Raw genomic sequence first — 13,161 nt, 5'->3', positions numbered from 1 at the left:
AGATGGGTCTGTCCGCTGGCTGTGCCCTCCCCCCCACCCCCCCGTGTCTCCACACGCCATTCCGGCCTGCGGTGCTGGTGGAGGGCTTTGTTCAGCCCAGAAAGAGCTCAGGCCTGCGAGAGGTTCATGCTCTTCTCTGAGGCCTGGATGCTACAAGTTCTTATAGTCCCCTCATGGCCCTGGAGAAACAAGCTGGTGCAAGACGGCCTAGCCCAGGCCCCAAGTCTGTGCTCCTCTGGCACCGGGTAGCCATGGCAACATCCCTCGAAGGCCTTTCTCCTCCCAGGAGCGAGAGTTCCCTTAGACCAATGCAAGTGCTCAACCAGGAAGGACATTTCCCTCCAGATTCCCCACCTGGACATCCAGGGCAAGACACTTTTCTCTTGAGCAGCCCCCCTCCCGAGTGCACTGCAGGGGCCTTTCTTCTGCCACGGCCCAGTCACCTGCTGTGCGCATTCCCGCCAGCGCCTCTCATCCCCAGGGCACTCAGGAGGCACCTCGTTATCTCTCATTGCACCGCCGTGCTACGACTCATTGGCCGACCGACGTGCATCGGAATCCCAACAAGTCACAGTGACTTTGCTGTTCGTCAGAGAACTCCTGTCCCAGACCAGGGCGAGTCTCTGCAGCCCGACCTTAAATCTCCCAGCGTTGTGTGGTGGGTGATGAGCCATTGAGACCATGTTGGTGAGCATGAGAAATGAACCCACAAGGGCCACGTACACCGCCAAGTGGGAGACATTTCCGGTTTGGACACAACCTCCCGTCTATTGCCCAGTCATATGGAGATCACACAGGTGCCAGATGATCACGTGCACCTGAAATCACCGGGACGGTTGTTAGTCTGAGTGAGTGCCGATGGCTCCTATGTCTTACTGCATCCCCCCGTGGATGGACTCTCCACCTGTTCTCTGCCTCAGGCCTCAGTTTTTGAAAGGCCTAATTAACCTTTTACCCTTGTGCGTTTGCTCCTCTGCCTGTGTGGGATTCAAATCTAGTCCCTCCGAATACACGGCTGAGTGTGGGGGTGACAGGTTTGCTTGTGAGGGCGGGGGCGGGGCTCAGCAGCCCTGGGATCATTGATGGCAGAGGCCTTGTGCTCCCGACGCTCCTGCTTCAAGGCTCCGTGCAGCCAGCAGCAGGGGTCAGGAAGGAATTAACCCCCCTGCCCTCAGGGATGTTTATTGAATTCCCTTCCCTCTCACAGCGGGGTGGGCACAGCTGCACAGGGAGCACTGGACAGAGAGGGCCACACCATGGGGGGACCAAGTACTCTTCTGTCAATGGCCTGGCTGCCTGGGTCTTGCCCACTTGCTCAGGGTTCCTGTAGGTGGGCCAGGCAGGACGTTTCCATCTGGACAGATTTACAGGGACCTTTAGGGGAGGGGAGAGTCACCTTCCTGTGCTGGGTGGGGGTGAGTCACTTGCCAGGGTTACCCAGGTGGTGTTACTGTGGGGGCTGAGCTGTGTGCAGTGCTGGGTGCTGGATCTTTGCCCAGCAGTGCTCAGTTGCCTTTCTTTGCATAATTCCAGATCAGTAGGAGAGAGGAAGACCGGTTGAGGTGGGAGAGAGAAGAAAAAATTCTTCAGCACCAGTGGGAGAAAGAAGAAAACGAGAGGCAGCGCCAGTGGCAGAGAGAAGAAAACGAGAGGCAGCGCCAGTGTCAGAGGGTAAGGAAACATCACGATGGCGGGTACTTAGATTTTCCAAAAACCATCGCCAAGGTCCCTCCCCAAGGCTCGTAAGCAAAGAAGCCAGCTGTGGGGTAAGAGGGAAGCTCCACTCATGGTCTGGTACCTGGCTACAAGACAGGGAACAAAGGGGAGGAGTCAATGGTCAGTTTTCAGAATGGAATCAGGTATCGAAAGGTAACTGCACCGGGACTGGTCCTCTTCCACTCATTCATAAATGCCCCAGAGCAAGGGGTAAGCAGGGAGGGGGCAGCATTTGCAGATGATTGACAGCCACTCGAGATAGTTAAGTCTAAAGCAGGCTGCTAAGAGCTACAAAGCGATATCAAACGGCAGCTGAAATCCCTCTGAGCAGTGCAGAGCAATGCCGGCTGGAGCACAGAACAGCGTCTGCACACACAGACTGGGGAGGTCCCGTGTGGCTGTCACTGCCCCAGAGAGGGACCTGGGAGTCCCTGTGGAGAGTTCTCTGCAAACATCCACTCGATGGGCAGCAGCAGCCGAACAGCGACCAGGTTGCTGGAATCCTCCAGAGCTGGGGAGACAAAGCACAGGGAGGGTCTTGCTGTCTCTGTATCAATCCGTGGCAGGCCCACAGCTGGGATCCCGCCTGCAGATTGGGTTCCCCATCTCCAGAGAAGGGCACCGGTTGGACCCCCCTGAACCTGGGGTCTCTGGTCCAGCAAGATCCATGCTCCAGCAGGACCACAGAGCCCAGCACAGGGAGGTCTGGCCATGGGGCATGAGGGTGGGGAAAAGGGAGGCGACTCCACCCGGAGCCGGGAGGGGTGGGGTGCAGGGGGGTGGTGAAGCAGGGAGATCTGGCCCAAGGAGCTGGGCAGTAGCAGGGAGCCAGCAGCAGCCACACAGCTCCGACCCGGCAGCAGCGGGGACAGCGTAAGCTGAGAGCTCCAGCCCAGGCAGCACCAGCATCCAGACAGCGGCGGGGTGAGCTGGAGCCCTTGCGACAGGGGGGTGGAGGGCAGCGGTTTAGCTCAGGCTGAGAGTGAAGAGACGCCCCCCTGATCTGGCCAATCCCTTTGTTTGGGACCGGTCAGGCCCTGAGGCTGCCAGAGCAGAGGGGTCCAGCCTGTCCTGGGCTTGGGAACGGCTCAGACAAGGACCCAGATGACTGGGGGAGGGATGAATCCGACTGGGGTGTTTGGGTTCCTAACGAGGCGCCTAAGGGGGTGTGAGCGGGGGCTGTAACAGCCTGGCGGGGGAGGGGAAAGTGACTGAGGACGAGTCGTTTGCTCCTCCCCACGCACACGAGAACTAGGAGCCACCACACAGAACGGACGGGCCGAGGGTTTAGAACAACCCAGAGGGACCCGCAGTCACTCTGGGATCCCGCGCCAGGGGATGGTGTGAGGCCAAATTGATACGGGGATCGGAAAACAGAATTCGCTGAGTTCCCAGAGACCGGCCCCTGGATGGCGACTGGCCAGGGTGGTGCCCCGAACTCCTGTCTGTCAGGGGCTGGGAACGGGCGACGGGAGGGATCCTGTGATGGGCCACGTCCAACCCTCGGCTGTGCAGCGCGGCCTGTGTCTGACGCGCCGAGCGCCCCTCCCCCCTTCGCCACCGGGGGACACGAGGCTTCTCCTGGCCCAGACGGGCTGAGACGTCCCACGAGGGCGGCTTGTGTGACGGGGCCGGCGTTTCTCTGGGGGGCCAGGGGAGGGGGCTGTGGGTGTCTGGGCTGCGCCCACCCTGCCACGCAGCCTTCGCGCTGGGCTCCTGCCCCCCCCGGTACTCCAGAGAGTCGCCCCCTCGCCAGGGAGTTGCAGGGGGCGGGTCTGAGCGGAGCCTCCGTGGGGCCTGGCCAGGGGCGCCCATGGAAAGGTCTGTCAGCACCACCGGCCCCACAGCGCCTCAGTCAGCCCCTCTGGGAGACCAGCCCCTCCTGAGCTGTGCCTGGCCGGGCTCCCACTGCCCCCGAGCCAGGTCTGGCCGCGCCGGCCGTGTGGGAGCCGAGGGGACTGACCATGTCTGCTTCCTTCTCCAGGAACAGGCGGGCCCTTGTATCCTGTCCTGAGCGGGGCCGGATCCGCGCCGAGGGGCCTGAGGAAACGTTCCGACCCATCCTGGGAGCGACGCTCACCCAAGCGCCACAACCCGCTGCCGGGCTCTGGGGGTCGCTCTGCGCTGATCGCCCGGGTGCCCCCCGCCCGCCCTGCCCCACAGAGGCCCTGGGGTGGGGGCTTTCCCTGCTGGGGGGCGGGGTTCCGGGGAGATTAAAGCTTCCTGAGCACTGAGCCGTCGCCTCTGCCGTTTGTTCTCTGCTGCCCCTCGCGCCGACCCCGCCCGCGGCTCTGAGCGGCTGGGGGGGTGCAGGGCCAGAGCTGGGCACCCAGGGAGTTTCCGGGGGGAAGTGCCCTCTTTAGCTGAGCACCCCAGGGTATGGGGCATGGGTGGGGGCACCCAAACATCATTTCCGGGGGGGGCCGTGGCTGGTGCAGGGCACGGTGGGGAATTAGCATAGAGGCACCAGTGAGCTGCTCGGGTGAGGGGCTCAAACAGCCGCCCCTCATAGGCCCCCTGAGACAGACAGCACAGGCGCTCCCCCCCCCCCTCCGGCTGGCCATAACTCAGGGGCCGGGCAGCGGGGAGACAGGATCACATGGGGGTTGGAAGGTCCCTGGCATGAAAGGAGCCTGAGAGGCAGGATTGGGAACAGGGGCAGGAGGGGCAGGGCCAGGCACAGGGAGGGATGGGTTGGGGACACCAATGCCCGGGTTACAGGAAGGAGGTTCTGGGGGGGCACTACCATGCTGTGGGGAGCTGCACAGCACTGACCTCGCGGGGGCGACCAGCCAAGGGAGGCGACACATCCAGAGGAGGAGACGCCCTCTGCCCCCGTACAGGGACTCTGACCCACCCAGGGTCACACCCTCACCTAGGCTGGGTCTCATGGGGGAGCTGAGCCCCCAGGCTGCCTGCCCCTCTTTCAGACCATAGGGGTGGGGGTGGGGGGCTGGAGACAGGCCCAGAGGAACCCGGATCCATCCATTCAGATGGGCTGAGCTTTGTACGGAGCATCCCTGCCCCCAGAGACTCTCCCAGCCCCCTGGAGACACTGGAATCCCCAGCCAGTGACTGGCCTGTGTCCAGGGGTCTGTGAGCAGGAGCTGTGACAGGCCAGGCCGGGTCTGGGCACCAGTGAGGATGTCTGCTCAGGGCGAACTGCTCAAACTCAGGGCTCCTTACAGCCCCTGACCAGAAACCTTCCCAAACAGGCCACAAACCAGCCCCACCGAGCAAACCCCCCCGACACCTCACCTCTCCCTGGGCCACAATCCGCCCCGGGCCTGCACACAGGTGAGGGGCTATAGAACCCAATCCCACCTACCCCAAACGGGTCTCCGGTCCCAAAGAACCAGCCACAGTTCCAAACCAATCTTTTAGCATCTAAAATCTAAAGGTTTATTACTAAAAGAAAGAAAAGGTGGAGAGTGAGGTTGTTAAGGAGAATACGTTACATGCGTCGAATCTCCCAGTTCTCAATGCAGGATCTCGGCAGAGCGGTTACAAACTGCCAGCTTAGAAGTCTCTGGTGCACATCCTATGTCAGGATGGGCCAACCATTCTCCCCGGCTCGCTGTCCCTCCAGGCTGCATCTAGAGTCAGCAGCAGAATTGAAGGCAAGAGGAGTCTGCCTCATGGCATTTATATCCATCCCTGGTTTATTCCAAGCTGGAGCAGGTCACATGGCCCAGGGACCTGTCCCTTGTCCCAAGTCATGAGTCATGATGCTGGCTGGTTTGCAGGTCCCAGACACATTCCTCAGGTGGGTATTGGCCTCTTTGAGAGCCTTGTCCCTGGAGCCTTGCTAATTAGCACAGTCACTGACCGAGCGTTCCTGGCCCATTGCTCTGACTCAGACAGAGTCTTCCAGCATCAACACAGAGTCCATGTTTCTAACTCCACAAAGAGACGTCACACAGGTACATGAATAGCAGCTACAGAATCAGTAGAACATAGGCTGTCTACACTAGCCCCCTAGTGCGAACTAAGGAGGCTAATGTGGGCATTTGAAGTTGCAAATGAAGCCCGGGATTTAAATATCCCAGCCTTTATTTCCATCTTCCCGTCCGGGCGCCATTTTTAAATCCCCCTAGTCCGAACTAACTGCCCGCGGCTACACGCGACAGTCAAACGTTAACTCGAACTAAGTCCTTAGTTTGAGTTAACTGTTACACCTCGAACAGTTTAAATACCAGCCTCGAGTTCATGTTCATAACTCCACACACGTGAATCAAACAGGTACATGAGTATCCCACGTAGAACCAGGAGCATCAGCTTTCATTGGCCACCCCACATGGCCCTTTGCACAGAATTTGGAGCCAACACCCACTAGTGGGTGCAGCAAAGACCTGCCTGCTCACATTAAATGTTAATAACAGGACACAGAACACCTCTGGGGAAGCTCACAGCCGTGGTTACAGCAGGGCACCTCTGGGGGAAGCTCACAGCCTTGGTGCCGGCAGGGCACCTCTGGGGGATACTCACAGCCTTGGTGCTGGCAGGGCACCTCTGGGGGAAACTCACAGCCATTGTGCTAGCAGGGCACCTCTGGGGGAAGCTCACAGCCTTGGTGCCGGCAGGGCACCTCTGGGGGATGCTCACAGCCTTGGTGCTGGCAGGGCACCTCTGGGGGAAGCTCACAGCCGTGGTGCCGGCAGGGCACCTCTGGGGGAAGCTCACAGCCGTGGTGCCGGCAGGGCACCTCTGGGGGAAGCTCACAGCCGTGGTGCCGGCAGGGCACCTCTGAGGGAAGCTCACAGCCGTGGTGCCGGCAGGGCACCTCTGGGGGAAGCTCAGAGCCATGGTGCCGGCAGGGCACCTCTGGGGGAAGCTCACAGCCGTGGTGCTGGCAGGGCACCTCTGGGGAAAGCTCACAGCCTTGGTGCTGGCAGGGCACCTCTGGGGGAAGCTCGCAGCCTTGGTGCTGGCAGGGCACCTCTGGGGGAAGTTCGCAGCCTTGGTGCTGGCAGGGCACCCCTGGGGAAAGCTCACAGCCTTGTCAGCAATGAGGCCCTGCTGGGAGCAGGAACTCTGGGTGCTGCTGGACTCAGTCACTAGCAGGCCGGTGGTCACCCAGCTGCAGGCAGGGCAGAGGGTCTGTGTGGCTGGGCCCAGCTCCCCTGGCCCTTAGGTGTGTGAGGGAGGGGGGAGGAGAGGCTCTGTGATGGGGAGGAGAAGCCCCAGACTGGAGGGCAGTGAAGGATGCACCCGTGCCTGGCAGGGCTCCCCGGGGGGGTCGGTGCCCCCTTGCTCTGTGCCCAGCTGGCTGTGAGGCCCTCACTCCGAGGCCTGGCTGGGGGAGAGGCTAATTCACAGCCCCCCAGGCAAGGGCTGACCCTGCATCACAGGCCCTGGCAGGCGCAGGGGGGCTCAGAGGCCGAGGCCTTTGCCTGCAGCCACAGTGGCACCGAGAGCAGCAGCAGCCCGGGGCCAAGGCGCAGTCACGTTCTCACGTGGCAGCCACATTGCGCCAGGCCAGGGGCAGGGCAGGCGGCTCCGAGGCCTCCCGGCCCCTCCCCAGACGGGGGAACAGGCCTTGGCAGAACCCTCCTCTGCTAGCCCCCTGTGGCGCAGGCCCCCAGCAGTGGGTGTGACTGGGAAATCCCCCCTCCCACGGGGCGCCAGGGCCTGCGGTCGGTCCTGCCCCTGCTCGCCACGCTGGCTGCACCTGGCCAAGGCCGGGACAGGGCGGGGCAGGGACCTAGTCACAGCCAGGACACCCGGACACGTCCAGGACTGGCCTGAGTCCAGCCTCCCTCGCCCCCCGTGGCACCATCTGGGGAGGGGGGACTGGCCCTCCCCCCGGAGATTCGGGCTGGAGGCTGCTCGAGTCCCTCTCCTGCAATGGTCCGGCAGGGAGAGGGGAGCAGCCGGCGCCTCCCTTCCACTGGGGGCCGGGGCAGAGCAGGGACGTCCCCACGCTGGCTCCTGCCCGCGCATCCCCTGACAGTGATGGGAAGGGAGGGGGAGCAAGCCGGGCCCAGGTAGGGATTGGGGCGGGGGCGGAGGGGGAGGCTGTTCAGCCTGCTGCGCTCCCTACATGGGCCCTTGCGGCCTGGCCCCAAGCCCCTGCCCTGAGCCCCCATCCAGCCTCCTACCCCACCTAAATGGGCCCTTGCTCCAATATTTCCCCCCCAACCCTCTTCCCTGACCCCCCCCCCAGAGCCACACACCCCAACCACCTGCCCCGAGCCCCCCATTCCCCCAACCTCCTAACCTACCTACTAGGGCTCGTGTTCTGGCACATTATCAACAACATGCCAGCCCTGAGCTCCCCCAGCCCCATCCCCCCCCTCCTGCTCCCTGCCCTGACTCCTGCACCCCCCACCTCACCCACCCCCTTGCACTCCCCTTCCTGGGGGAGCTTCAGGCACACACACTAAGGGCGCGGCCCCGGGGGAGCTGGTGAAATCCGCTGGCCGGGGTTACGGGGCAGCCCGGCTGCTCTGCTGGGCCCCTCTGGCCTTACGCTGCCTGGGTCCAGCCTGGCCAGGCAGCAGGCGAGCGCCTTCTCTCAGGCTCCTTCCATGGCAGGGCCCTTCCCACCCCCTGTGACCCTGTCTCCCCCTGCCCGGCCCTGAGGTACTTATGGCTGGGGGGGGCTCTGCTGTCTGAGGGGCCCTATGAGGGGGCGGCTGCTTGAGCCCCTCACCCTGGCTCACTGGTGCCTCTGGGCCCTTCCCCCCGCCCTTCCCCCTGCCCCAGCCACGGGCCCTCCTGAAAATGACGTGTGGGTCCCCCCACCCGTTCCCCATCCCTCGGGGTGCCCAGGCGCAGAGGGCATCCCCCCCAGAAACCCTCTGGGTGCCCAGCTCTCGTGGGGCCCTGCGCTCCCACGGCACTCAGGCGGGGTCGGCGCGAGGGGCAGCAGGGAACAAACGGCAGAGGCGACGGCTCGGTGCTCAGGAAGCTTTAATCTCCCCGGAACCCCCCCCCCCCCAGCAGGGAAAGCCCCCACCCCAGGGCCTCTGTGGGGCAGGGCAGGCGGGCGGCACCCGGGTGATCAGCGCAGAGCGACCCCCAGAGCCCGGCAGCGGGTTGTGGCGCTTGGGTGAGCGTCGCTCCCAGGACGGGTCGGAGCGTTTCCTCAGGCCCCTCGGCGCGGGTCCGGCCCGGCTCAGGACAGGATACAACCGCCCGCCCGTTCCTGGAGAAGGAAGCAGACACTGTCAGTCCCCTCGGCTCCCACACGGGGGGACCAGACCTGGCTCGGGGGCAGTGGGAGCCCGGCCAGGCACAGCTCAGGAGGGGCTGGTCTCCCAGAGGGGCTGACTGAGGCGCTGTGGGGCCGGTGGTGCTGACAGACCTTTCCATGGGCGCCCCTGGCCAGGCCCCACGGAGGCTCCGCTCAGACCCGCCCCCTGCAACTCCCTGGCGAGGGGGCGACTCTCTGGGGTGTCTGGGGTGTCAGGAGCCCAGCGCGAAGGCTGCGTCGCAGGGTGGGCGCAGCTCAGACACCCACAGCCCCCTCCCCCAGCTCCCCAGAGAAACGCCGGCCCCGTCACACAAGCCGCCCTCGTGGGACGTCTCAGCCCGTCTGGGCCAGGAGAAGCCTCGTGTCCCCCGGCGGCGAAGGGGGGAGGGGCGCTCGGCGCGTCAGACACAGGCCGCGCTGCACAGCCGAGGGTTGGACGTGGCCCATCACGGGATCCCTCCCGTCGCCCGTTCCCGGCCCCTGACAGACAGGAGTTCGGGGCACCACCCTGGCCAGTCGCCATCCAGGGGCCGGTCTCTGGGAACTCAGCGAATTCTGTTTTCCGATCCCCGTATCAATTTGGCCTCACACCATCCCCTGGCGCGGGATCCCAGAGTGACTGCGGGTCCCTCTGGGTTGTTCTAAACCCTCGGCCCGTCCGTTCCGTGTGGGGGCTCCTAGTTCTCGTGTGCGTGGGGAGGAGCAAACGACTCGTCCTCAGTCACTTTCCCCTCCCCCGCCAGGGTGTTACAGCCCCTGCTCACACCCCCTTAGGCGCCTCGTTAGGAACCCAAACACCCCAGGCGGATTAACCCCTCCCCCGCGGAAGCTTCTCCCTCCCCCAGTCATCTGGGTCCTTGTCTGAGCCGTTCCCAAGCCCAGGACAGGCTGGACCCCTCTGCTCTGGCAGCCTCAGGGCCTGACCGGTCCCAAACAAGGGGATTTGCCAGACCAGGGGGGAATCTCTTCCCTCTCAGCCTGTGTTGAACCGCTGCCCTTCACCCCCCTGTCGCTAGGGCTCCAGCTCACCCCGCCGCTGCCTGGATGCTGGTGCTGCCTGGGCTGGAGCTCACTTCTGCTGTGTGGCTACTGCTGGCTCCCTGCTACTGCCCAGCTTCTTGGGCCAGATCTCCCTGCTTCACCACCCCCCTGCACCCCACCACTCCCGGCTCCGGGTGGAGTCGCCACCCTTTTCCCCACCCTCATGCCCCGTGGCCAGACCTCCCTGTGCTGGGCTCTGTGGTCCTGCTGGAGCATGGATCTTGCTGGACCAGAGACCCCAGGGTCAGGGGGGTCCAACCGGTGCCCTTCTCTGGAGATGGGGAACTCAATCTGCAGGCGGGATCCCAGCTGTGGGCCTGCCACGGATTGATACAGAGACAGCAAGACCCTCCCTGTGCTTTGTCTCCCCAGCTCTGGAGGATTCCAGCAGCCTGGTCGCTGTTCGGCTGCCGCTGCCCATCGAGTGGATGGTTGCAGAGAACTCTCCACAGGGACTCCCAGGTCCCTCTCTGGGGCAGTGACAGCCACACGGGACCTCCCCAGTCTGTGTGTGCAGACGCTGTTCTGTGCTCCAGCCGGCATTGCTCTGCACTGCTCAGAGGGATTTCAGCTGCCGTTTGATATCGCTTTGTAGCTCTTAGCAGCCTGCTTTAGACTTAACTATCTCGAGTGGCTGTCAATCATCTGCAAATGCTGCCCCCTCCCTGCTTACCCTTTGCTCCGGGGCATTTATGAATGAGTGGAAGAGGACCAGTCCCGGTGCAGTTACCTTTCGATACCTGATTCCATTCTGAAAACTGACCATTGACTCCTCCCCTTTGTTCCCTGTCTTGTAACCAGGTACCAGTCCATGAGCGGAGCTTCCCTCTTACCCCACAGCTGGCTTCTTTGCTTACGAGCTTTGGGGAGGGACCTTGGCGATGGTTTTTGGAAAATCTAAGTACCCGCCATCGTGATGTTTCCTTACCCTCTGACTCTGGCGCTTCCTCTCGTTTTCTTCTCTCTGCCACTGGCGCTGCCTCTCATTTTCTTCTCTCTCCCACTGGCGCTGAAGATTTTTTTCTTCTCTCTCCCACCTCAACCGGTCGTCCTCTCTCCTTTGGATCTGGAATTATGCAAAGAAAGGCAACTGAGCACTGCTGGGCAAAGATCCAGCACCCGGCACTGCACACAGCTCAGCCCCCACAGTAACACCACCCGGGTAACCCTGGCAAGTGACTCACCCCCACCCAGCACAGGAAGGTGACTCTCCCCTCCCCTAAAGGTCCCTGTAAATCTGTCCAGAAGGTAACGTCCTGCCTGGCCCACCTACAGGAACCCTGAGCAGGTGGGCAAGACCCAGGCGGCCAGGCCATTGACAGAAGGGTACTTGGTCCCCCATGGTGTGGCCCTCTCTGTCCAGTGCTCCCTGTGCAGCTGTGCCCAGCCCGCTGTGAGAGGGAAGGGAATTCAATAAACATCCCTGAGGGCAGGGGGGTTAATTCCTTCCTGACCCCTGCTGCTGGCTGCACGGAGCCTTGAAGCAGGAGCCTCGGGAGCACAAGGCCTCTGCCATCAATGAACCCAGGGCTGCTGAGCCCCGCCCCCGCCCTCACAAGCAAACCTGTCACCCCCACACTCAGCCGTGTATTCGGAGGGACTAGATTTGAATCCCACACAGGCAGAGGAGCAGACGCACAAGGGTAAAAGGTTAATTAGGCCTTTCAAAAACTGAGGCCTGAGGCAGAGAACAGGTGGAGAGTCCATCCACGGGGGGATGCAGTAAGACATAGGAGTCATAGGCACTCACTCAGACTAACAACCGTCCCGGTGATTTCAGGTGCACGTGATCATCTGGCACCTGTGTGATCTCCATATGACTGGGCAATAGACGGGAGGTTGTGTGCAAACCGGAAATGTCTCCCACTTGGCGGTGTACGTGGCCCTTGTGGGTTCATTTCTCATGCTCACCAACATGGTCTCAATGGCTCATCACCCACCACACAACGCTGGGAGATTTAAGGTCGGGCTGCAGAGACTCGCCCTGGTCTGGGACAGGAGTTCTCTGACGAACAGCAAAGTCACTGTGACTTGTTGGGATTCCGATGCACGTCGGTCGGCCAATGAGTCGTAGCACGGCGGTGCAATGAGAGTTAACGAGGCGCCTCCTGAGTGCCCTGGGGATGAGAGGCGCTGGCGGGAATGCGCACAGCAGGTGACTGGGCCGTGGCAGAAGAAAGGCCCCTGCAGTGCACTCGGGAGGGGGGCTGCTCAAGAGAAAAGTGTCTTGCCCTGGATGTCCAGGTGGGGAATCTGGAGGGAAATGTCCTTCCTGGTTGAGCACTTGCATTGGTCTAAGGGAACTCTCGCTCCTGGGAGGAGAAAGGCCTTCGAGGGATGTTGCCATGGCTACCCGGTGCCAGAGGAACACAGACTTGGGGCCTGGGCTAGGCCGTCTTGCACCAGCTTGTTTCTCCAGGGCCGGCTCGTCAGTTTCCTCCCAACTGGAAGCATCTGAAAAATAAAACAGAAGCTCCGAAGCAGGGAGGAGGGTGGGTCGTGGAGCACCCACGGGGAAACATCTCGAAGAACAGACGTTACTGCACAGGGTCCAGTACCAGGGCCAAGTCCCACGGCTCTGGATGCGATTGTGTAGGTCGAGTACAGATTCCTGAGCCCCCTTTAGGAATCTTTTAACTAACGGGTGAGCGAACAGCGAATGACCATCGATGGGAGGATGGAAGGCCGAGATTGCTGCCAAGTGAACTTTCAGCGAAGCATTTTCTAACCCCTCTGTCTTTAGGTGGAGGATGTAATCCAAAGCTTGCTGCACCGGCAAAGAGAGAGGGTCAAAGTTCCTCTCCAGACACCACGTTTGGAACCGATGCCATTTGCAGAGGTAGGCTTTGCGAGTGCTATGGCATCTGCTATTTATCAGTACATGTTTTACTGCCTGAGAGCAGGTCATTTCTGGTGGCTGGAGCCAGTTAGGAGCCACACTGTGAGGTGCATGCGATCAATGCTCGGATGCACCATCGTACCGTGATGTTGAGACAGCAAATTGGACAGCTGTGGTAGTTGTCATGGCTGAGCGACCGACATTCTCGACAATTGCGTCAGCAAAGTCTGTCGGGGCCAAATCACAGTCGCGCCCTCCATCGCTATCTTCTCCAGCGCCCTCGGAATGAGAGGAAGAGGTGGAAGCGCATAGAGTAGCTGGTGACGACCCCAATCGAGCAGGAAAGCATCTCCCAAGGAATTCATGT

The 13,161-nt window shown here is 62.0% G+C and overlaps 2 protein-coding genes across 4 annotated transcripts in view; one reads left to right on the top strand and one right to left on the bottom strand.

Moving 5' to 3' along the window:
• Positions 1-3,945, top strand: part of LOC142819498 (guanylate-binding protein 1-like) — a 47,461-nt gene extending 43,516 nt beyond the window's left edge. For both annotated transcript variants that reach the window (XM_075907111.2, XM_075907112.2), the window contains exons 12-13: positions 1,534-1,671; positions 3,701-3,945. In XM_075907111.2, coding sequence (XP_075763226.2) covers positions 1,534-1,671; positions 3,701-3,730 — 168 coding nt within the window. In that variant the 3' untranslated portion in view covers positions 3,731-3,945. The remainder of the gene's footprint in view (positions 1-1,533; positions 1,672-3,700) is intronic.
• A 4,695-nt stretch (positions 3,946-8,640) lies between these two features.
• LOC149521880 (guanylate-binding protein 3-like) overlaps positions 8,641-13,161 on the bottom strand; it is an 86,649-nt gene continuing 82,128 nt past the window's right edge. For both annotated transcript variants that reach the window (XM_089772589.1, XM_089772588.1), the window contains exons 11-12: positions 10,884-11,021; positions 8,641-8,866 (exon numbers count right to left, since the gene is read on the bottom strand). In XM_089772589.1, coding sequence (XP_089628715.1) covers positions 8,837-8,866; positions 10,884-11,021 — 168 coding nt within the window. In that variant the 3' untranslated portion in view covers positions 8,641-8,836. The remainder of the gene's footprint in view (positions 8,867-10,883; positions 11,022-13,161) is intronic.

The sequence above is a fragment of the Pelodiscus sinensis genome, chromosome 22 (assembly GCF_052426305.1).
Source record: "Pelodiscus sinensis isolate ZL-2025 chromosome 22, ASM5242630v1, whole genome shotgun sequence".
Lineage (NCBI taxonomy): Eukaryota > Metazoa > Chordata > Testudines > Trionychidae > Pelodiscus > Pelodiscus sinensis.
The sequence above is the reverse complement of the archived record's forward strand: the minus strand, read 5'-3'. Positions and strand labels throughout refer to the sequence as shown.